The sequence below is a fragment of the Mizuhopecten yessoensis genome, unplaced genomic scaffold (assembly GCF_002113885.1).
Source record: "Mizuhopecten yessoensis strain PY_sf001 unplaced genomic scaffold, ASM211388v2 scaffold6215, whole genome shotgun sequence".
NCBI classification, from domain to species: Eukaryota; Metazoa; Mollusca; class Bivalvia; order Pectinida; family Pectinidae; genus Mizuhopecten; species Mizuhopecten yessoensis.
In genome coordinates this window covers 106,622-130,176 of record NW_018406438.1, presented here as the reverse complement: position 1 = coordinate 130,176, position 23,555 = coordinate 106,622, and the positions used below count along the sequence as shown (strand labels likewise).

The 23,555-nt window shown below is 40.0% G+C and overlaps 2 protein-coding genes across 2 annotated transcripts in view; one reads left to right on the top strand and one right to left on the bottom strand.

Annotated features, from left to right (window-relative positions):
• LOC110451852 (meckelin-like) overlaps window positions 1-10,588 on the bottom strand; it is a 34,253-nt gene extending 23,665 nt beyond the window's left edge. The window contains exons 1-6 of the mRNA XM_021500065.1: window positions 10,368-10,588; window positions 9,839-9,927; window positions 9,161-9,257; window positions 8,030-8,114; window positions 6,882-6,954; window positions 5,944-6,000 (exon numbers count right to left, since the gene is read on the bottom strand). Coding sequence (XP_021355740.1) covers window positions 5,944-6,000; window positions 6,882-6,954; window positions 8,030-8,114; window positions 9,161-9,257; window positions 9,839-9,927; window positions 10,368-10,548 — 582 coding nt within the window. The 5' untranslated portion in view covers window positions 10,549-10,588. The remainder of the gene's footprint in view (window positions 1-5,943; window positions 6,001-6,881; window positions 6,955-8,029; window positions 8,115-9,160; window positions 9,258-9,838; window positions 9,928-10,367) is intronic.
• A 219-nt stretch (window positions 10,589-10,807) lies between these two features.
• The window catches only part of LOC110451850 (protein PRRC2A-like), a 39,900-nt gene continuing 27,152 nt past the window's right edge, over window positions 10,808-23,555 (top strand). Inside the window, exon 1 of the mRNA XM_021500060.1 lies at window positions 10,808-10,925. The gene's annotated coding sequence lies outside the window, so the exon portion shown is untranslated. The remainder of the gene's footprint in view (window positions 10,926-23,555) is intronic.

Genomic DNA, 23,555 nt, shown 5'->3' with positions numbered 1-23,555 from the left:
TGTTCTACAGACACCAACTATGCAGTTAGCACTAACCAGTATCACATACATAGATGGTATAACATCATACATTCGTGGTGCTGTTTTTTGCAGTTACAATACATTTAAAAACCTGTCCACTGATTGGTTCATCTGTATTTTTGTTTTTGAAATGTAACGGTGGCAGGATAGTGGGACAACTAGAGTATAGGTGGCTGGATAGTGGGACAACTAGAATATAGGTGGCTGGATAGTGGGACAACTAGACTGTTGGCTGGATAGTGGGACAACCAGGCTGGTGGCTGGATAGTGGGATAACCAGGCTGGTGGCTTGACAGTAGGACAAACAGGCTGGTGGCTTGACAGTGGGACAAACAGGCTGGTGGCTTGATAGTGGGACAACCAGGCTGGTGGATTGACAGTGGAACACCCAGACTGGTAGCTAGACAGTGGAACAACCAGACTGGTGGCTGGACATTGGGACAACCAGACTGGTGGCTGGACATTGGGACAACCAGATTGGTGGATGGACAGTGGGACAACTAGACTGGTGGCTGGACAGTAGGAAAACCAGACTGGTGGCTGGACAGTGGGACAACCAGACTGGTGGCTGGACAATGGGACAACCAGACTGGTGGCTGGACAGTGGGATAAACAGGCTGGTTGCTGAATAGTGGGACGTCCAGGCTGGTGGCTGAATAGTGGAACAACCAGGCTGGTTGCTGGCTAATGGGATAACCAGGCTGGGGGCTTGGCAGTAGGACAAACAGGCTGGTGCCTGCTGGTTGCTGGATACTGGGATAACCAGGCTGGAGGCTTGACAGCAGGACAAACAGGCTGGTGCCTGCTGGTTGCTGGATAGTGGGACAACTAGAGTATAGGTGGCTGGATAGTGGGACAACCAGACTGTTGGCTGGATAGTGGGACAACCAGGCTGGTTGCTGGATAGTGGGATAACCAGGCTGGTGGCTTGACAGTAGGACAAACAGGCTGGTGGCTGGATAGGGGGACAACTAGAGTAAAGGTGGCTGGATAGTGGGACAACTAGAGTATAGGTGGCTGGAAGGTGGGACAACTAGAGTATAGGTGACTGGATAGTGGGATAACCAGGCTGGTGGCTTGACAGAAGGACAACCAGGCTGGTGGCTGGATAGTGGGACACCCAAAATGGTGGCTGGATAGTGGGATAACCAGGCTGGTGGGTTGACAGTGGGACAAACAGGCTGGTGGCTTGATAGTGGGACAACTAGAGTATAGGTGGCTGGACAGTGGGACAACCAGACTGGTGGCTGGACAGTGGGACAACCAGACTGGTGGCTGGACATTGGGACAACCAGACTGGTGGCTGGACATTGTGACAACCAGATTGGTGGCTGGACAGTGGGAAACTAGACTAGTGGCTGGACAGTGGGAGAACCAGACTGGTGGCTGGACAGTGGGACAATCAGACTGGTGGCTGGACATTGGGACAACCAGACTGGTGGCTGGACATTGGGACAACCAGATTGGTGGCTAGACAGTGGGACACCAATACTAGTGGCTGGACATTGGGACAACCAGACTGGTGGCTGGACACTGGGACAACCAGACGGGTGGCTGAATAGTGGGACAACCAGGCTGGTGGCTGGATAGTGGGACAACCAGGCTGGTGACAGGACACTGGAACAAACAGGCTGGTGGCTGGATAGTGGGACAACCAGGCTTGTGGCTGAACAGTGGGAGAACCAGACTGGTGGCTGGAAAGTGGGACAACCAGACTGGTGGCTGGACAGTGGGATAATTAGACTGGTGGCTGGACATTGGGACCAACAGACTGGTGCCTGGACATTGGGACAACTAGACTGGTGGCTGGACATTGGGACAACCAGACAGGTGGCTGGACATTGGGACAACCAGACTGGTGCCTGGACATTGGGACAACTAGACTGGTGGCTGGACATTGGGACAAACAGACTGGTGCCTGGACATTGGGACAACCAGACTGGTGGCTGGACAATGGGGGAACCAGACTGGTGGCTGGACAGTGGGACAAACAGGCTGGGGCCTGGACATTGGGACAACCAGACTGGTGGCTGGATATTGGGACAACCAGATTGGTGGCTGGACAGTGGGACAACTAGTCTGGTGGCTGGATAATGGGGGAACCAGACTGGTGGCTGGACATTGGGACAACTAGACTGGTGGCTGGACAGTGGGGGAACCAGACTGGTGGCTGGACAGTGGGACACCCAGACTTGTGGGTGGACAGTGGGACAACCAGACTGGGGGCTGGACACTGGGACAACCAGACTGGTGGCTGGAGAGTGGGACAGCCAGGCTGGTGGCTGAACAGTGGGAGAACAAGACTGGTGGCTGGAAAGTGGGACAACCAGACTGGTGGCTGGAGAGTGGGACAACCAGGCTGGTGGTTGAACAGTGGGAGAACCAGACTGGTGGCTGGAAAGTGGGACAACCAGACTGGTGGCTGGAGAGTGGGACAGCCAGGCTGGTGGCTGAACAGTGGGAGAACCAGACTGGTGGCTGGACAGTGGGACACCCAGACTTGTGGTTGGACAGTGGGACAACCAGACTGGTGGCTGGACACTGGGACAACCAGACTGGTGGCTGGACAGTGGGACACCCAGACTGGTGGTTGGACAGTGGGACAACCAGACTGGTGGCTGAATAGTGGGACAACCAGGCTGGTGACAGGACACTGGAACAAACAGGCTGGTGGCTGGACATTGGGACAACCAGACTGGTGGCTGGACACAGGGACAACCAGACTGGTGGCTGAATAGTGGGACAACCAGGCTGGTGACAGGACACTGGAACAAACAGGCTGGTGGCTGGATAGTGGGACAACCAGGCTGGTGGCTGAACAGTGGGAGAACAAGACTGGTGGCTGGAAAGTGGGACAACCAGACTGGTGGCTGGACAGTGGGATAACTAGACTGGTGGCTGGACATTGGGACAAACAGACTGGTGCCTGGACATTGGGACAACCAGACTGGTGGCTGGACATTGGGACAACCAGACAGGTGGCTGGACATTTGGACAACCAGACTGGTGGCTGGACATTGGGACAACCAGATTGGTGGCTGGACAGTGGGACAACTAGACTGGTGGCTGGACAATGGGGGAACCAGACTGGTGGCTGGACAGTGGGACAACCAGACTGGTGGCTGGACAATGGGACAACCATACTGGTGGCTGGACAGTGGGACAAACAGGCTGGTGCCTGGACATTGGGACAACCAGACTGGTGGCTGGACATTGGGACAACCAGACAGGTGGCTGGACATTGGGACAACCAGACTGGTGGCTGGACATTGGGACAACCAGATTGGTGGCTGGACAGTGGGACAACTAGACTGGTGGCTGGATAATGGGGGAACCAGACTGGTGGCTGGACAGTGGGACAACCAGACTGGTGGCTGGACAATGGGACAACCATACTGGTGGCTGGACAGTGGGACAAACAGGCTGGTGCCTGGACATTGGGACAACCAGACTGGTGGCTGGACATTGGGACAACCAGACAGGTGGCTGGACATTGGGACAACCAGACTGGTGGCTGGACATTGGGACAACCAGATTGGTGGCTGGACAGTGGGACAACTAGACTGGTGGCTGGATAATGGGGGAACCAGACTGGTGGCTGGACAGTGGGACAACTAGACTGGTGGCTGGACAATGGGGGAACCAGACTGGTGGCTGGACAGTGGGACAAAAAGGCTGGTTGCTGAATAGTGGGACGTCCAGGCTGGTGGCTGAATAGTGGGACAACCAGCTGGTTGCTGGACAGTGGGACACCCAGACTAGTGGCTGGACAGTGGGACAACCAAGCTGGTGGCTGGACACTGGGACAACCAGACTGGTGGCTGGAGAGTGGGACAACCAGGCTGGTGGCTGAACAGTAGGAGAACCAGACTGGTGGCTGGACAGTGGGACACCCAGACTTGTGGTTGGACAGTGGGACAACCAGACTGGTGGCTGGACACTGGGACAACCAGACTGGTGGCTGGATAGTGGGACAACCAGACTGGTGGCTGGATAGTGGGACAACCAGACTGGTGGCTGGATAGCTATAGTGGGACAACCAGGCTGGTGACAGGACACTGGAACAAACAGGCTGGTGGCTGGACATTGGGACAACCAGACTGGTGGCTGGACACAGGGACAACCAGACTGGTGGCTGAATAGTGGGACAACCAGGCTGGTGACAGGACACTGGAACAAACAGGCTGGTGGCTGGATAGTGGGACAACCAGGCTGGTGGCTGAACAGTGGGAGAACAAGACTGGTGGCTGGAAAGTGGGACAACCAGACTGGTGGCTGGACAGTGGGATAACTAGACTGGTGGCTGGACATTGGGACAAACAGACTGGTGCCTGGACATTGGGACAACCAGACTGGTGGCTGGACATTGGGACAACCAGACAGGTGGCTGGACATTTGGACAACCAGACTGGTGGCTGGACATTGGGACAACCAGATTGGTGGCTGGACAGTGGGACAACTAGACTGGTGGCTGGACAATGGGGGAACCAGACTGGTGGCTGGACAGTGGGACAACCAGACTGGTGGCTGGACAATGGGACAACCATACTGGTGGCTGGACAGTGGGACAAACAGGCTGGTGCCTGGACATTGGGACAACCAGACTGGTGGCTGGACATTGGGACAACCAGACAGGTGGCTGGACATTGGGACAACCAGACTGGTGGCTGGACATTGGGACAACCAGATTGGTGGCTGGACAGTGGGACAACTAGACTGGTGGCTGGATAATGGGGGAACCAGACTGGTGGCTGGACAGTGGGACAACCAGACTGGTGGCTGGACAATGGGACAACCATACTGGTGGCTGGACAGTGGGACAAACAGGCTGGTGCCTGGACATTGGGACAACCAGACTGGTGGCTGGACATTGGGACAACCAGACAGGTGGCTGGACATTGGGACAACCAGACTGGTGGCTGGACATTGGGACAACCAGATTGGTGGCTGGACAGTGGGACAACTAGACTGGTGGCTGGATAATGGGGGAACCAGACTGGTGGCTGGACAGTGGGACAACTAGACTGGTGGCTGGACAATGGGGGAACCAGACTGGTGGCTGGACAGTGGGACAAAAAGGCTGGTTGCTGAATAGTGGGACGTCCAGGCTGGTGGCTGAATAGTGGGACACCAGGCTGGTTGCTGGACAGTGGGACACCCAGACTAGTGGCTGGACAGTGGGACAACCAAGCTGGTGGCTGGACACTGGGACAACCAGACTGGTGGCTGGAGAGTGGGACAACCAGGCTGGTGGCTGAACAGTAGGAGAACCAGACTGGTGGCTGGACAGTGGGACACCCAGACTGGTGGTTGGACAGTGGGACAACCAGACTGGTGGCTGGACACTGGGACAACCATACTGGTGGCTGGATAGTGGGGCAACCAGACTGGTGGCTGGATAGTGGGACACCCAGGCTGGTAACTGGACACTGGAACAAACAGGCTGGATAGTGGGACAACCAGGCTGTTGGCTGAACAGTGGGAGAACCAGACTGGTGGCTGGATAGCTATAGTGGGACAACCAGGCTGGTGACAGGACACTGGAACAAACAGGCTGGTGGCTGGACAGTGGGAGAACCAGACTGGTGGCTGGACAGTGGGACAACCAGACTGGTGGCTGGACATTGGGACAACCAGACAAGTGGCTGGACATTTGGACAACCAGACTGGTGGCTGGACATTGGGACAACCAGACTGGTGGCTGGACATTGGGACAACTAGACTGGTGGCTGGACAGTGGGACAACCAGACTGTTGGCTGGATAGTGGGACAAACAGAATACTGGTACATGTAGCTGGATGAACAAGGCAGGGTAGTGGGTAACATTGAAATGGAGAATTCACACTTAGGGAAACAATATAGCTTTGGATGAATAATTTATTCTTTTCAATACATGGGGTTGATTTGTACAGTTATACTTACTGATAGGGGTACATTGAAATCAGGAGTGGCAGTGGAGGCAAAGCACAGCCCTCCTTTCTGTAAATGATAACATATCTCATACAACATTGAAACAACATACATACATTAACCCTGTATTATAATATTTCTAAAATAATGATAAATATTTTCTAACCCCGCATATCATACAGATCAGAGGTTGAGAGGATGTAGCTTCTAGTTTTATTTTTGTCCTCAAACGTATGTCCAGAGAGCATGATTGGTTTAATTTAGTATTGTTTAACGTCCTATCAACAGCTGTGGTCATTTAAGGACAACCATCATGAAAACAGCTGTAGGGCTGACAATCAACATGACTTAAGGCTGTATGCTACCTTGTACAATACACTATGTTTTGTGTTAATTACCTCCCTTTACACATCAGATTTACCTGATTGGTATCAATGACTCAATGCTTTTGTACATATTAAAAGTTTCGTTATTAAATAAACTAAATCCAAATTATAACCAAATGAAACTATTTTACATATATATATCTCAGTATGGAACATTTGGAAAGACCATTTCAAATACGGGACAAACAATTCCACTAGCCAAATGTCCAGACCAGATTTATTTCTAAAACTGTCTGCAGCAAGTACTCTAATGATATATTGTACTCTCTTGATATTTCAAAAAGTTTCTCAAAAATATATTGGATAGGAATGTTCTTACTTTCATTGAGGAATAAAACAGAAAATTTGTATGAATCTGATATCAATATCACTATATTATATCTGCTAAAAACTGAATGCCTCTGACATTTCTCAAATCATTATTGAATCCTCATATTTTTTTTTATTAAAATGCTAACTATTTAAAGCAAAAAAAGTGTACCAAGTGCTCAATGATAAAACTTTACTTTGATAAAACTTTGATTATGATGAGACTCTGATGCTGGAAAGAAATGTTTTTCTCACCTGATTAGCTATGGGACACTGACAATCTGTCAGAGTGGAGTCAAGTGACAGGTAGGCTGTACAACGCTCACATCTACAACACACAATTCAAAATGTGGCTCGGCAGATGTTTTTAGTTTTTTTCTCTCAATGAAATATGTATTACCACCAACTTCAGTAATACAGCCACAAAAATTATAATAATAATAACAATAATTTAAGGTTTTTATATACCGCTTGATCACAACCTAGTTTATAGGTTGTCTCAAAGCGGTTAACAAATTATCATCCGTGGTTGTAGGGCCTTTGCAACCAGCCAATATCTTTTTCAACTCCCTGGGGAGCATACAGCCGGTGCTGCCATTTCGGCGCTCACAACTACCATTCAACAATTCTAGCACTGCCCAACCACGTACAGCTGAGTAGACTGGAAGAGTAAAGTATCTTGTTCAAAGATACAACACAGTGCTGTGACATGACTCGAACTCCTAACCCTTGGGTCATGAGCCCGGCGTCCTACCACTAGACTACCGTGCCTCCTGTAAAACCATTACCTGTACGCACTGTTCGTAATAATACTGTAACATACCTGTTAAACTTAACACTGAGTTCCTGTAGAATGTGAATTTAAAGTTATTTTGTATAAAATTTTGATCATCAAAATTAGTTTGTTACAATTTGTGGTCTTTGACCTCATTTGGATGACATCAATAATATCTAATTGTAATCTGTATTTGCTAAGTTGCCATTTATACAGTTGAGATGTCGTCAATTCTTTCCAGTTGTCATCAATATTTTTGAGTTATCATCAATACTTTTTAGTTCACGTTGTTATCAATACTTTTTTGAGTTGTTATCAATACTTTTGAGTTGTCATCAAAACTTTTTAGTTGTCATCAATACTTTTTAGTTGTCATCAATACTTCTGAGTTTCATGAATACTTTTTAGTTGTCATACATACTTTTTAGTTGTCATACACACTTTTTAGTTGCCATTAATACTCTCAAGTTGTCATCAATACCTTTTAGCTATCATAAATACTTTTTCGTTGTCATCAATACTCCTGAGTTGTCATATATACTTTTTAGTTGTCATTAATACTTCTGAGTTGTCAATACTTTTGAGTTAACCTTGTTATCAACACTTTCAAGTCATCAGCACACTGTACCTGTTGCCAACACGGAAGGTCAAGTCGGTACATGTCCTGCAAACGTGCCCAGCTGCGACAATTGCACCGTTGATTTCACGCTCCACTAAAATATGCAAGTGCAACATTACCACCCAAAAGACAGGACAGAAATGTACTAGAACTGACTGAGTAGTAGAAGTAGTTGAATTTTTCTATCAATCATAAGTTTCTCTTAACTGATTGGTAATAAAATACATGTTGATTATTGACAAGTGGTAGATTTTTGTCCAATTTGGGGCTCAATTTCAGCTCCATTCCCAATAGGTTTTCCTCACAACAAAAGATTGGTGGACAAACTAGTGCAACGATTTTGGCCTGTTGAGACTTGGTTTTAATATTGTGATGAAAATTTCTTCTCTATTAGAATAGTGTCGGACGAATAAATACAATTTATATAAATTAAAGCAGTAATACATATACACATATATATTTTTCTCTCATTTCCCTGTGTGTAAGATAGAGCTGGCCAGGGTAAAAAAGGGGTGTAGGAAATTTCTAGCATACACCACATTTCACGTGAAGTGCGTCACAATGGCTAAACAATGATGCGACGTCACAAATTTGAAACTCTCCGATGCCACAATGCGGAAAAGGCGACGTGATGAAATTAAACCTTTTATGATATATATATTTACCGTACACGTTAGAAAGATGTGATTAATTTTTCTGTGCAAACATTATTTGTGAATATGGGATATGGTTAATCTGGCTGGCTGATTCCTTTTTCGTCTAAAAAGCTCAGGGGAAAAATTGATATTTCTAAAATGGTGGCTAGTCCAAACGCATTTTCATGGTTTCCGGGCCTATTCCGGTGGTTGGAATGAGAGACAAAATACTCTTACATGCCCAAGGATGTAGGACAAGTACATTCCACCCTCAAGATTTTCAAATTTGGCAAAAACTTCGGCAAAAACAAAGGATTTTGTCAAATTTGAAAATCCCTCGGGGTGGAATTTCCCTATCCCACACCCCTGGGCATGAAGGAGTCTCATAATATTCATCTGGCACGTATTGGAATTATGACCAGAGAAACTTCTGCTCAAAAGGAAGTAACATTTTATCCTAAATTCAAGTGTGATCGATTGACCATTACGCTATCATAGTACATACCTGGCAGGTCAGGACAGGCATTACACCTTGAAGTAGATGAATCAAACACAGCATCTGTTGGACAACTGACACACCTCCAGCCATCCTGGGATCTTGCCTGGATCAACAAAGACAGCATTTAATCTACAGTTTATACCTGGGCATTGGGTTTCCCAGTTTTAAAATGTGTGCACAAAACTAATTTTTCCCCACAATTTTTCAGCCATAAAAATTCCACACGCTGAATGCCTAGAAAAACAATAGACTCAGAAGGCCTGTATATTATATGGCAAATTAATTATTCATGTACATGAATACAAATATTTCCCAATTTTGGTTCCAGCAGCTGGATCTCAGCATCCAGGGAAAGCTTTAGAGTAAATTTGGTTGAAATATTATCAAATATTTAGGAGGTGCTGCAGGCTTTCAAATACTTCAAACACCCACACATTTATTTCCATGCATGATGGCCAGCAGCTGCCACCAGGGGATCAAGTTACGTTCTTCCTTTAACTACAATTGATTTCCAAGGAACCAAATATGTTTCATAGGAATTTGCGAAATATGGTTTAGATCTGTGTATTTACATAGCTGTACCATACTTTTAGTGTATAGCATTTTAAATTTTGACTAACAGATGGGCAATGGTTGTTACATGGCTAGCGTTTGAGTGAATTAATAAAATATGAGTTTTAGTACCTGATTAGGTGGACATTTTTCACATTGTACATTCTCTCCTCCAAAGTTTGTTATATATTTGTATCCATCTTTGCACTCACAGTTTAATTCTGCAATAAATTGAAAAATTATAATCATGTTGAAACAATGATGAAAACAGGGTGATCCGAGATGTCTACAACAAACAAACACTTTTATCATATTAAATAACACATGTCAATACTGTATCAACAAATCGTTTCTAAAAAACACAAGACATGAAAAAGAAACAGTTGATCAAACTTGAAAGTATTTATCCTTCAATTAACAGCTTAAACATTTTCAAACACAAATTTCGTCTACATATATATATGTTAATAACAGTTTTAGTGACTCATGTATATAACAATATATAATATAAAGAAATTCTGAAACGTGTATGTAATGTATGCAATGAATATATGAACATATCAAATACCATAATCACATAAATATGGTAAATATAATGAACATATGACTAAAATTATCTCTTAAGTCTTAGAAGTTCAAGTCCAGACTGGTAAGTACTTACGGTCCGAACTGACTGTTGTGTTCTGTGGACAGAGTTTACATTTCAAATCTAATTTATCGAAAAACTGAGTTGTATTACAACTAGCGGGTATCTCATACGGAATATATTCAGTTTGTGCTCGTATTTGTTCGTATTTTACACTCAAAATAAGCGACACAATCAGCAGTGTGACCGCCATCATTGTTGATACTATTTCGCTAGGCCGGACACAAGCTTGAATGTAAGGGGACTTGATTGTATGATTACAGAAGCTTTTTCTGACAGAGACATTTTATTATACGAAGTGAATATTTGTTATTAAACATTCCGTGATATAAATATTAAATCAGAATTAAAAGTAAAGTATACACAGTAAAATATTCGAAAATTGTATATTTTTTATCAAAGACGACATAGTAATAAATATGTATGATAATAGGCCTATAGGCCTAGCTGTTCCGCACTAAATCGACGACGTTCGGCCATTTTGGCGAACAAAAGATGTTTTTACCTGAGAAAGAAGACGTTTGATTACATTCTAAGAAGTTAATTATCGATATTGACAGGAGACGACCAAAGGTACGACAAGTTAGATTGTTTATGAGATATCCTATTCACTAGACGTGGTGAATATGATAGGCGAATTTAGCCGATAAATTATAGGCACCTAACGCGTGGCTTGAAAAGCCAGGAACCCGGCGATTACATTTAATATATTGAACTTAACAACGCCGACGCGTTCATGTTTTTGCACGATGCATAATGACATTGTAAGTATTTAAATTATATGTTGATATCGTAAGACAATGCTGAACAAAAGTACACTTCCATAGCATCATATGTGTTTAAAACTGACGAGAAAACTACATCCGCTAGGTGTCGCTTCAAACGCTTGTGTATTCGCCGCATTGTGTATTCCGCCATTTTCCGTAGTTATTCTGTAACTTTGCTGCATGTCAGACTCCAGGGTAACTAGCTACTTCTCCAATGTATTTCTGTGACATAATGTAGAAAGTCTTGGAAAATGTATGGTTATAGACCCGAAAATATTGACAAATGAAATGTTCGGTCCGTATGCTGTAGGCATGGTTTGATCCACCTTTCAAAGTAAAGACTGATCGAAAATGACCAGGCAGTGCCGGTGAACGATATGAAACGAAAGTTTAACTTAAGTAGTCAATTCCTAAAAACATGAATGTCTTGTCAAATATATAAAAAAAATGTCTATTATTACATAATGCAAGGAGGGTCTTCAGATATGTTTTTATATAAATATACACCAGTTACTCCAATTTTCGGTAAAAAATATACTCGAGTACGAGCCGATATATATGAATATTGTCAGATGTCTTTGTTTATCTGGGAAATGGTGAACTCCAATAGCAGATCTACCACATTCACCTCATAACAATTAACATGCTGTTGTTAAGCTTGGACAGAATTCATCATTAAGAAGAACATATTTAATGAGGAGTTAATAATAAAATATAATTTTTTAAGCAATATTTGGTCAGTGAAAATGATGTAACTTGTAACTCTTTAAAGTAAAAATATAAAGTAATAGAATGCAACAATTTGGACCCAGATATGTTTTCACAGTGTACCGCGGTAGATATCTGTAAAAGTTTTTGTGAGAACTGAGATGACCAAAGAGAATTCCTAAGTGATAGACCGTTTTGAATAACAAGTGTAAGGGAAGCCTAGGTGTTAAATAGTAAGTATGTGGCTTATTTCTCCTGATATGCTGGACTATTATCAAATTCATGTTTTTCACATGTTAAAATATGTGCTCTAGTCTTGCAAAGAAAGAAAAGTCAATGTGATAAAAGATTCAATATATCAAACAGTAAATACAAATCAGTAATCCAATACCATATTTGCTGTGATTAACGCCCTATAAGCACCCCTCGCCCGTTTTTAGGGAGGAATGGAATAAAAATATACAAACCCCATCCCAGATCTGACCAGTGAATGATATACAGTAATACCACTTATAAACAGGTAGAACTTCCTGTGAAGCAGATGGACAGCTGATATCCAAACCTCCAACAACACTATATTTTGTCCTTCTGTTACAGTGGCGGATCCAGAGACCTATCTGGGGGGGGGGGTTCCAAATTTTCAGGGGGGATTTCCATGTGTGGAAATTGGTGAAAATACATGATTTTTAAAGAAAATTATCAGACTTGGGGGATTTCCTGAAGCCCCAAAAAAACCTCTGGATCCGCCACTGTGTTATGCTGTTATCATTTGAAGTTGCACAGTTCTATCATAACTCACATTTAATTGCCAAAATAAGTGCCCCATTAAGCTAATTTTAAGCGCACACGGTGCTAATTACGGTGAATAAGGTAAGTTAATAAAACCTTCCTATAAGATACAAAATTCAGATGTAAAGTAAAACAACACAGACAAGGATTTATTCGATCTTTAAAATTCTTCATCAAATAAACTTTTAGATCAGATGAAACTAAAATCGCAGAAAATATATTATATAATAGAATGAACATGACAGCAGACATTGAACGTCTGTCTGGCAATTGATATCAAGGAAACAATTACAAAATGAAAAAATAATAACACTGACCTGAAATGATCTATTTTGCTTTAAATTTAAGAAGTTCAGTTCAATATTAAAATCAGTTACACTTAAATAAAAATTTCAGTAGAATCCTCCAAAAGTCGTTAATTAGTTATCAATATGACTGATTTTTGACAATCTGTTTGTGTTTGCCAACCAAAACATGGCAACGGAGATATAAGCAGCAGTATTTCACATGTGGATTTAATTCAGTAAATTTGGTTTGGAAGGACATTGAACTTCGTTTCATCATGCGCTACCTTGCACCATTCAGACGCTTGAGTGAGACTGATTGAAAGCATCTGGCCGACCAAGGAAAAAGTGAACAATAACAAGCTAAGAGATGACCGGAAAACGTTCCTGTTTCAGTTTTTGAGTTACAGGTAACACATAACAGTACAACAAACAAGTTATTTGTTTAGGAAAATATCGGAAAAATCTTAATATGCATCGCGAAACATAACTGCTGGACAACAAACAGCATTAATGATACCAACTATTGCAGGAAAAAACCCAGAAAAAAATGATCCATTTTGTGGGGACCTGTCATGGTGCCTTGATGGTTAAAATATTTGCAAAATATATACCTTTATTAAAATTTAAGTTGATCTTGATAAAATTGTTTTCTCATTGAAGTAAATATATCAATACTGGATTTCAAATCGTCATGGTGGATACAAAGATAATGCTACAAGACTTTTGGAAACAGGAGAAATGTGGGATCCTAGCTAGTGCACCTGGATGTAAAAAAGCACCAATTGCAAGAGTGATGTTTCCATAGAACAAAAAGCCTTGTGGTGTGATTGATGGTACTGTACAGATTCCAAACCCGATGTTTTTATATTTAACTTGAAAAAATCCTTACATTTACTCAGGATTTCTTTAAATCTGTGTATTTGATATTTGTTGGTGCACAGTTAACAAAGAACACAAGATCTTTAAAAAACCAACAACAATTATTGCTCAAAACAAACACAGGTGTTTAGATGTACATGTACTTGGTTTTAGAGATATTTGTTAAAAAGAAAAATTCAGATTTATAACCAAGTGATGGTATAAAGATAAACATACTGCACCTGGCTTGAATAGAACCGAAGTTAATGAGAGACCGTTCAACACAACCAATCATGTTTACACATTTGTTATTAAACCACTGCAGTCGCACACACAGAAATAATCCCCTAAAAACTCCAAACATCAAAGATATAAACACACTGATGTCTTAATTAGATTTTCTCTGAACTGCAATTCAATTTAAATAAATGATTAAATAAGAAGAAGAAAAAAGAATTTGATCCCAAACATTTTGAATGAACGTTTTGGGTAATTAACAGAAACATTCACACACACTATGTACAGAATACTTATAAATGAATTTTACTGCTGAAAAAGAAAGATCAGTGGTATTTAAGAACAAACATACAAATGTCACGTATGATGTAAAATTACTTCACTTGAGAAGGTGGTAAGAAAACTCCTAACAAGTGTAATATTAAGGTAAGGAAGCTCCACCTGACACTAATATCAGCCAAATACAGTGACACTTTCAAAATGGGCAAATACCTAGGACATATATAAACACCAACCTTGGCAAATGTGGTCAAAAAGTTGTCAAGGATGGTGGTATAGTAATCAATCTTAAAACAGCACCAAGAGTTCAAGATTGAAACACCTACATGTACTAGCTACATTCCAATACATTGTAAATTGAAAATACAATTGAGTCTAATTAAGTGAACATGGCTCGGAACAAGTTAAAGGTAAAACACATTGACACTGTACAGCAGATTGATGGCCATTTCACCAGACTGCATATGATTTGTTATAATCTGTAATATTTTCCCAAACCAAGTACTTAAAATCTTGTATACAAAATAAAGTAAAATGCCAAATCCAGTGAACATTGAAGTTTAATCTAGATGTGAAATTACCAGCACAAAAGAAATCCTTCAGTCTTACCCAGGAAGAGGAACTTGCCAACACTCTTTGTTTTAAACCGGTATTGATATACTTCATTTCATGACTCTGTTTTAAACCAGTATTGATATACTTCATTTCATTGTTTTGGTTCACAGAAAGCAATTTTATTTTGATGTCAATTTTTCGTGCCTATCTGCCTTGTCGTGATTTGGTATTCGCGTTACGTTTCCGCTGTTTGACATACAAATGTATGGAGAACTAATTAAGCATTTCACTCTGTATTTAAAATCTTAACATATCATGTATATATATAGAAAGTAATCCGCTTCATTGTAAAATTATGTACAAATTTTAAAAGTACTTTCTATTGAAACTTCAGAGCCTTTTGAAGTCTCTTCACCGTAAAACTGTGCTGAAATTCAACCTATTCATTTGTAATCTATTGAAGTTCTGGAGTTTCATTTGTAATTTGTTGAAGTTCGACTTAAATTTAGAAGTTTGTCTTTTAATGACCTGTATTTCATTGATGACTCAACAATTATACGTGATAGTACATGCAAATATATATTTTATGCCAATTGCAGTTTTACATTGAATTTGCTCAAATATTCTTATCTGCTGCTAATTTTTGTTGACAAGGTAACATTTAATCATGTCATAGTGTAATATATGTATGTATTTGATTGATAATACAATTGTACCAGTGTATATTTCTTTGATTGAAAATGAATTGAAGCATGCAGAGGAAAATAATCACATTTTTGTTCAAGATCAAAATCGGTGCATTTGAAGAAAAAAAAGTTCGTCACATTGCCAGTTTACAAACTGGATTTAATCAAACTATTTATTGAACTTGTGATTTCTGGCAAATTATAATGATGCATCTAAGTTATCTGTAATTCAGACGATGAAGTGTGATCATTTGATTGATTATGATAGCAAGGTGATTACAATGATGGATCTAAGTCTGTAATTCAGACGATGAAGTGTGATCATCTGATTGATTATAATAGCAAGGTGATAACAATGATGGCCTATTACCAGCTGTCATGCATGTCAAGCAAGAATATTGACCTGGAAACCGGTACAATGTGTATTTAACCCTTTCACCCCTAGATAACTTTAGTAGACTACCATACATTTGTCTGGGTGAGTCCATTATGATCTATAGTGGTGAAAGGGTTAATGATTTTGTTAAAACCCAGTCACCCCTAAAATGTCTATTTAAGCTCTTCCGATTTGCCTAATGTTTATATTATCTGATGAGTAATGTGTATCGGCCCTCCAACCTTGAATATGAAACAATATAAATTTTCACAAATATGATACCATAATGTGGAACAAACTTGCCGACAGTTAACAGACATCACTAGCATTTCAAACGTTCATAGATTTTGTTAATCAATCAATGTTAGGGCTGCAACAATTAGAAATAATGACAGTCGGATAACTGTGTGGTCTAATTATCTGAACCGAAACCAGGTAACTGTGTTATTGTGCAATGAAATACGGACACCAATGGCCCTTTATTTTGATAAAAAAAATGATTACTTGATTCAATTAATGCATAAACAAGGATGACTCAATACTTATCCTTGTAAATACAGTTGAAAAATGTTGCGAATTCTCAAAATCTTAATGAATAGGCTACATATCGCAAGCGTCCCGATTGGAAAATGTTCGTTAGTTTCACTTTACATGCGTGTGTTAACGCTATGTATTTCTGTGCATCACTTCCGGTCAGAACAGAGGATAGCTGCCGGTGAATGATAAGTTAAATTGTTTGACAGAATGTCAGTCGGTATTATGTTGGTTTATTGTATACAGTACACACACTCAATGGTATAGCAAATACCGGTATACTGATCATGAGTGTTTTCGAGGTCTGTCGAACAACAGCCAGGAGCGACATTTCTGACTGGAAAATTCCATAAATATTGACCTACATTTTGGGACAGTTTTTGGGTGCGTAGCTTGATAATACTGGTAACTGAACGGCAACCAGGTACTTGGTGACCTGTTCCCGCCCTAATCAATGTTTCATCAGAGTTTTTGCTAGATTTAAAAGGTTCCAGCCCTAATGATCATTAAAGTTCACTTAAAAACAATTATGAATCAATTAACATTGAATTGATAATGATGTAGTTCAAAAGAATGACTGATTGAAATGTGTTTGAATTAAAATCACATACCAGTGCTGCAGTTTTTTCATGTTTGACAAAAATGGGGGGGGGGGGTCATTGGTAGATGTATTTGGCAGAATATAGAAATCTATTCGGGGATGTTCACAATCCCTGCCACCTTCTGGAGAAAACTGGAGAAAAGACTGGTGCTGATGAGAGATCTCTTCCATTTGTTATTACCCTGGGCCTTGGTATTTCATTTCATTTTCATCTGTAATAATTCAAAGTGTAAATATGAATGATGATAAATATGTTTATAGTTACAAACAGCCATACTGTATTCACTGTAATAAGCGCCCCTCCCCCTTTTTTGGGAGGAATTAAAACTAATTAAACCCCCTCCACCTAGCTCCTTGACCTAAGATCAGACACAGTCAAAGATTTACAGTACGTATATATACTTATACAAGCAGAGATTCATGTCATCATGTCTGGTGATGGCTGGACTTCCCTGAAGTGGACCAAACATTAAGCCTCCACCAACACTGGAATGTTTATAACGTCCTTCTGGTTATACTGTAGCAATGGTTGGAGGGAACTATTCAAATTACAGCGATCATGGTACAGTAATTATACTACATTCTTCACTGTTGACACTGAGCATTTTCAAAGTCTTTGTCCATTTGTACTCGTGGTTTGTTTCAGGAAATACTCTCAAATACTCTCAAGAAATATTAATACGTAAATGAAGGTTTTAAAAACATTTAAATTGTCCTCTTATACCACTATTTTTTTTTATCCCAATATACGGTGCTTAAACCAAAAAAACTTTTGTAGAAGATATTTAATTCTTTATGGCTTTCTCAGTAAAATTGACTATTACACCTGCTTCATTCTGTGATAATGATTTCATTACATTACAAAGACTTGTGACAAATATAGAGTATCACACATGCTTACTTCCAACAGTTTGTGCTCCAATGAATGGTGCGATATATATTGGACAAAACTTTCAACAACCCAAGCTGTTATTCTCACTACTAAAGTCACTATCAAGTCTTTAAAATTGCTGAATTGGAATACATTTACTGCTAGTAAGCAGCATATAAGTAAATGGTATAACCTGTATGTGATTATACAGGGACGACACCCAGGGTTATAGGCATTTCTCCCTCGTTGGAGATACTACATTGTACAGGTAGTTGTGGAGGAGGTCTTCCTAATGGGAAGGTTCACTGATGGTTTCTCAACAATTTGTCTCCGCCACATAAACACACATGCACGCATACACAACACACATGGAGGTCTTAAATGACCTTGGCTGTTAATAAGACGTTAAACAAAATAAAACCAAACCAAATTGATCAAATACGCTTTTACCTGTCATTGATTCCTTTCAAAAAAATATTCTTACTGATGAGCTGGAGATTATAGACATTTCATACATGAGATCTGAGACCTACACATGTATTCCATGAGAATGAAAACTGTAAAATCCATTGTATTTCCAAAAAGAAACAATAATTAAATTTCAAGTTTCCTCCCTTTACAAGTTCACATTTTGTTGATTTATTCATTGACCTTTTTACTGACTTGACAAAAACATGTGTGCCTTATATCACATAGTAGACATATAATAGAAAAACCTTATTGTGAAGAAAACTTACCGAAACCTTTTGCCATTTGTACCTGGGCAGAGGCATTTTGCATGAAGGAGACCACAAAAGTACTTGGAAAATACAATGACATTGACATGTCCTGCCTATGACATTGACGTGTCCTGCCTATGACATTGACGTGTCCTGCCTATGACATTGACGTGTCCTGCCTATGACATTGACGTGTCCTGCCTATGACATTGACGTGTCCTGCCTATGACATTGACGTGTCCTGCCTATGACATTGACATGTCCTGCTTATGACACTGACTAGTATGTATATATATATGCGAAGACAAATTGACTTGTTTTGTTTGCTTATGTACATGTGAGCTGAGGCATTTTATAGAAAGTGAAAATTCCAAAGGTACCAAGAAAATCATTGAAATTCCTCAACTGGACATGGATAGGGTATTACATCAAATTAGCAATGACTTGTAACATACATGTATGTGCTGGTCTACATGTGAGCTGAGGTGTTTTCCAGGATGGTGAAAATTCCAAAACAGCCCAGAAAATACAAAGACATTGAAGTTATCTCCCTTCACTGACTGGTTAGAAGATTTACAGATGTACTAAAAACATGCTATGTGAGGCATTTTGACGGAAGACTGCAGAATCTAGCATGACATGTTTATAATGTAAAGACATTGGAAACAGTTTAGTCTTTGAGTAGCTTCATGTAGCAATCAGAGCAGGGATACTTCAGAGCACGGACCTCGCACTACTGGAGAGGAATGTCCAGCCGCAGTATTATTTAATTCTAAATTACATCACCTTCAAAGATCTCTTAAGAGTTCAAAAATGCTGACAATATTACATTTTTCAGTTTGTCTGAACCATCATTCAAGTACTCTTGCTTACAAATTATGGAAAGTCATGTCTGGCATATTGCTGAAATCTGCTTCCTCGCATTGCATTGTAGTTCTATTTTGTGCGAAGTCATTCTTTTACACATGCAGCAACTTCATAAAGTTGTTCTTTGGTAAACAAAATCCTGTCAGCATGCATATGGAGGGGCAAGTTTACACAGAATATATATAGATGTTATGGAACATTTGGCCATTGTTTACAAAAAAATTCATGGCATTGGTATCAATAGGTTTTGCTGCAATTCGTTTAGATGATTGCCATTCATAATAAAATTTAGGAATGGTTTTACAAAATTTGGACAAAAAAAATAATGACGCATTGAGAATAGGGATGAATTTTAAGTTCAAAATTTGACCCAAGAAAACACTGCCCCATCTAGAATACCTGAACCTTATGACAATTGGAATGAATTTTTATTTACTGAAAGGGACTTTGAATATCGGAGAAACTTAACTTTCATTTTAGTTTTAAATGTTTTTGTCGGAGTGCTTGAAATTAAATTTTACAACCCAAAAGCGACCAAACCATGTTACTCAACTAGACAAGGAGCAGGGCTACATTCTCATATCCCGGTTGACACAGTACAGGTGGCGCAGAGATATTCCATGATAAACGAACGCACTTGGACTGTTCTATAAGTAGAGCTTAAAATGCACAGTTTCGGAGAATACTTAAGTGTTTCAAGAATATTATGCCCTTTCACGCGTCTAATGAATTACATAACGAATCTTAAAAACAACATATGGCTTGATATTGTATAAAAACGAAATAAAGCAAACTAGCAATAGTCGTCATTTTATGTCGGTCAAGTATGTCGACCCCTCAATCTACACGTGCCGAATATTCCTGAGGTCGGCCTCGCTTCAGATCTGTGCCTGTCGTTTTCTTTACAGGCTAGCGCTCGACTGTTTCAACTGGTTGAACCGGATACGTGAACGAGCCCCTGGTATCAATGGATGGGATGATTCCAAGTATCTTTAAGTTCATGTACAGGAAAGATATTCATGATTATAACTCCACAAGAAGATGCATAGATACTTCCCATCTGTTTGAGATGTCCATTAATATTCCTCTGCTCCTTTCTGATGCTTACCGTCACTCCAAGGGTGGCCATTCAGAGCGCTTCTAGACTTTCATTTTGCTACAGTATAATATTTAATGATATTTATATGCATGCCTGCAGCTAGATGTAGGCAAGCTTTCAAACGGGTATAAATCTTGAATTTTGGGGAAATTGAAATATGATTCTAATGTATGATTGTTGCATTTATCTTTCTTTCATACAATTAATATTTTTGAGGTAACTGTAAGTCATTATTCTGTGGTAAAAAATGAAATTGATTCTCTAAAAAAAAAATTCTGAAAATTTTGAAGGGAAAGTAGGCTTCTTATATTGATGTAAAGTAAAGTAGAATCTAGAAAGGTTTCATAAAATTAGTCATTATGATACAGTCATCATACTTATGATTTTGCACAGTAATGGATATCTTGTATGCTAGCTCATCCTTTTGACAATTCCAGGGTTGTGCCAGTCATTACCTGCTGGCATTTATATTCCTAAAAAAGTGAACTAACACTGAACCAAAATTCTGATCACCAACACAGCATTAAAGAAATCACTTGCACACAGCACAAAAAACTCAGGTCTTTGACAGTCGACCCCAAAGTTTTTTTTTCAGATAAAGGACAAAAATTCAGACAGAGACCCCAAAAGAAAATACAGTCGACACAGTAGGCACAAGAATTTAAATAAAAGACAAGGTCCTAAAGAAATTCTCATAAAAGTAATTAAGATTAAGATCTGATAGACACAGGACCAAGGAAAATACACTGACACAAGTAAAGTATAGGCACCAGAATTTACTTCCAAACACAATCCCAAAAGATATCTTCTAGGCACCAAAATTCAGGCCTGCAGACTCGTTCTCTGAAAAAATTGAATTACATATCACCAACATTTGTATCTCCAACAAATTACCAAAGACCATAGACAGACATCCCAATCTGACACAGACACAGTCCTAAAGAAAAAGACCGAACCCCGCTGCAAATTGATATAAGACACATTCCTAAAGAAAAAGACCCAACCCTGCTGCAAATTGATGTAAGACACATTCCTAAAGAAAAATACCCAACCCTGCTGCAAATTGATGTAAAACACATTCCTAAAGAAAAAGACCTAACCCTGCTGCAAATTGATGTAAGACACAGTCCTAAAGAAAAAGACCCAACCCTGCTGCAAATTGATGTAAGACACATTCCTAAACATTTCCTAAAGAAGACTTACTAACACAGCAACATTCAGACAATTTGAAAGACCGTACCAAATTTCAGAACAGCACAATTTTTCACATCACCAACAACGTCCCAAAGAAAGTACTTCGACAGTTACACTGCATCAGAATTATGTTATGAATATATATACAGCGACCCGCATCCACCAGGTTTTAGTTGGGGAAAATAAGGAAATGGACAAGTGTTTTGGCACAATGATATTGCAGGGCTGCACCTGTTCATTATATAACTCTTTGTGGGTTTTTTTGAAGTTTCTTATTGACAAATTGAAGGAGTAACCACAGTGTCTTGAGAAGAATTTGCTGTTGAATCACATTTATGTAAGTGAAGCTGGATTGGACAGGAAAGAGTTTCGAAGACGAGACATTAGTTTGTGTAAATTGCTCATAAGACGAGACATCAATGCTGACATTGCGAAAGATATTAAAGTGTTCATGTTCTACATCTTCCAATTTTTCTACACCTCGGATAAACTTTACACCACGTCTGTCTCCATGTCTCTCCCTTAGATCTTTTAGCTACACATGTACACTTCTTACTGGCTCCGGAAGTTTTGATGTGATTAAAATAAAACCTGCATTCCACTTTCGGTGTGTATGACATCACCATAATAGGGGATGAAGGTCAAAGAGGTCAATCTATTTTTGTTTTAATTCATGTCCAGACCATATATGAATAACTACTGACATTTTGAAGAACATCTCCATGCACAAATTCTGCACTTGCAATCATAGACAGCATTTTGCTTCATGTTCCAGAATTTTAAACAAATATATTACAAACTTTTGTTATCTTCAATACTAGCTATCATCACAACCATAACACGACCAAACAGACAATGGTGAGCTTGAGTTTTCGTGTTTGATGCTGGCAATTTATATTATATACAAACAAATATGTATAGTGGTCTGTATACGACAGAAAGCACAACAAATTTGCTTTTCTTTATCAAACATAATTAAAAGCAGAGGAGATGCATTTATCAGTGGATATTAAACAGTTGGTTGTCCTGTTCTGGGAGATCAATAAGCAACAAGGTTCTGGTCACCTATTGTGATTGCCTTTTGTCCTCTAATTCCTTTGTCTTCCTTTGACATTTCCTCGATAACTATCTTTGAGATTTAAGAATGGCCCCAATATTTTGACATTAACCAGCAGAATTCGCTGAAACTGTTATGCACCTATGAAGAGATTTCATGAAAAATTTTGAGGGATACCCCTTAGACTTTTTTTAATTTTTTTTTTGAATTTTGAGTGTTCATTGATTTTCATTTTTTCCATTTTTCGGGGAGTGAAAAAAGCATTGCTCACTTACCCAACAAGTATTTTATTTATCACAGAACATATGAAAATGTTACACAAATTGATATGTATTGAAATTGTATAGATAAATGTGATTTGCTTAAAGCTTGAAGCAAACGGGACACATAATTTCAGAGTGAAAAATTGAAAAATAATATACACAAAGTCTTTCTATTTCATTTATTTATTTTACAATCATTCTAATCCGGATGAGAGTTGTCTTCCTTTATAAACATTTTTACTTTTTACAGAGGGAAATTTTTATTCCATGATTACAATTATCTCCCTTCACATGAACAAAAACAGGGATTTAAATTAAAACTGAAAATTGTCATGACAATTTGATGGACTTTTATGAATTAGGACTGATTAGGTTTTTGATCACAAATCAAACCGTTTTTAAAACCTCATTTACCCTATATGAAGAAAAGGGTAATATAACCACTACTGATAGTAT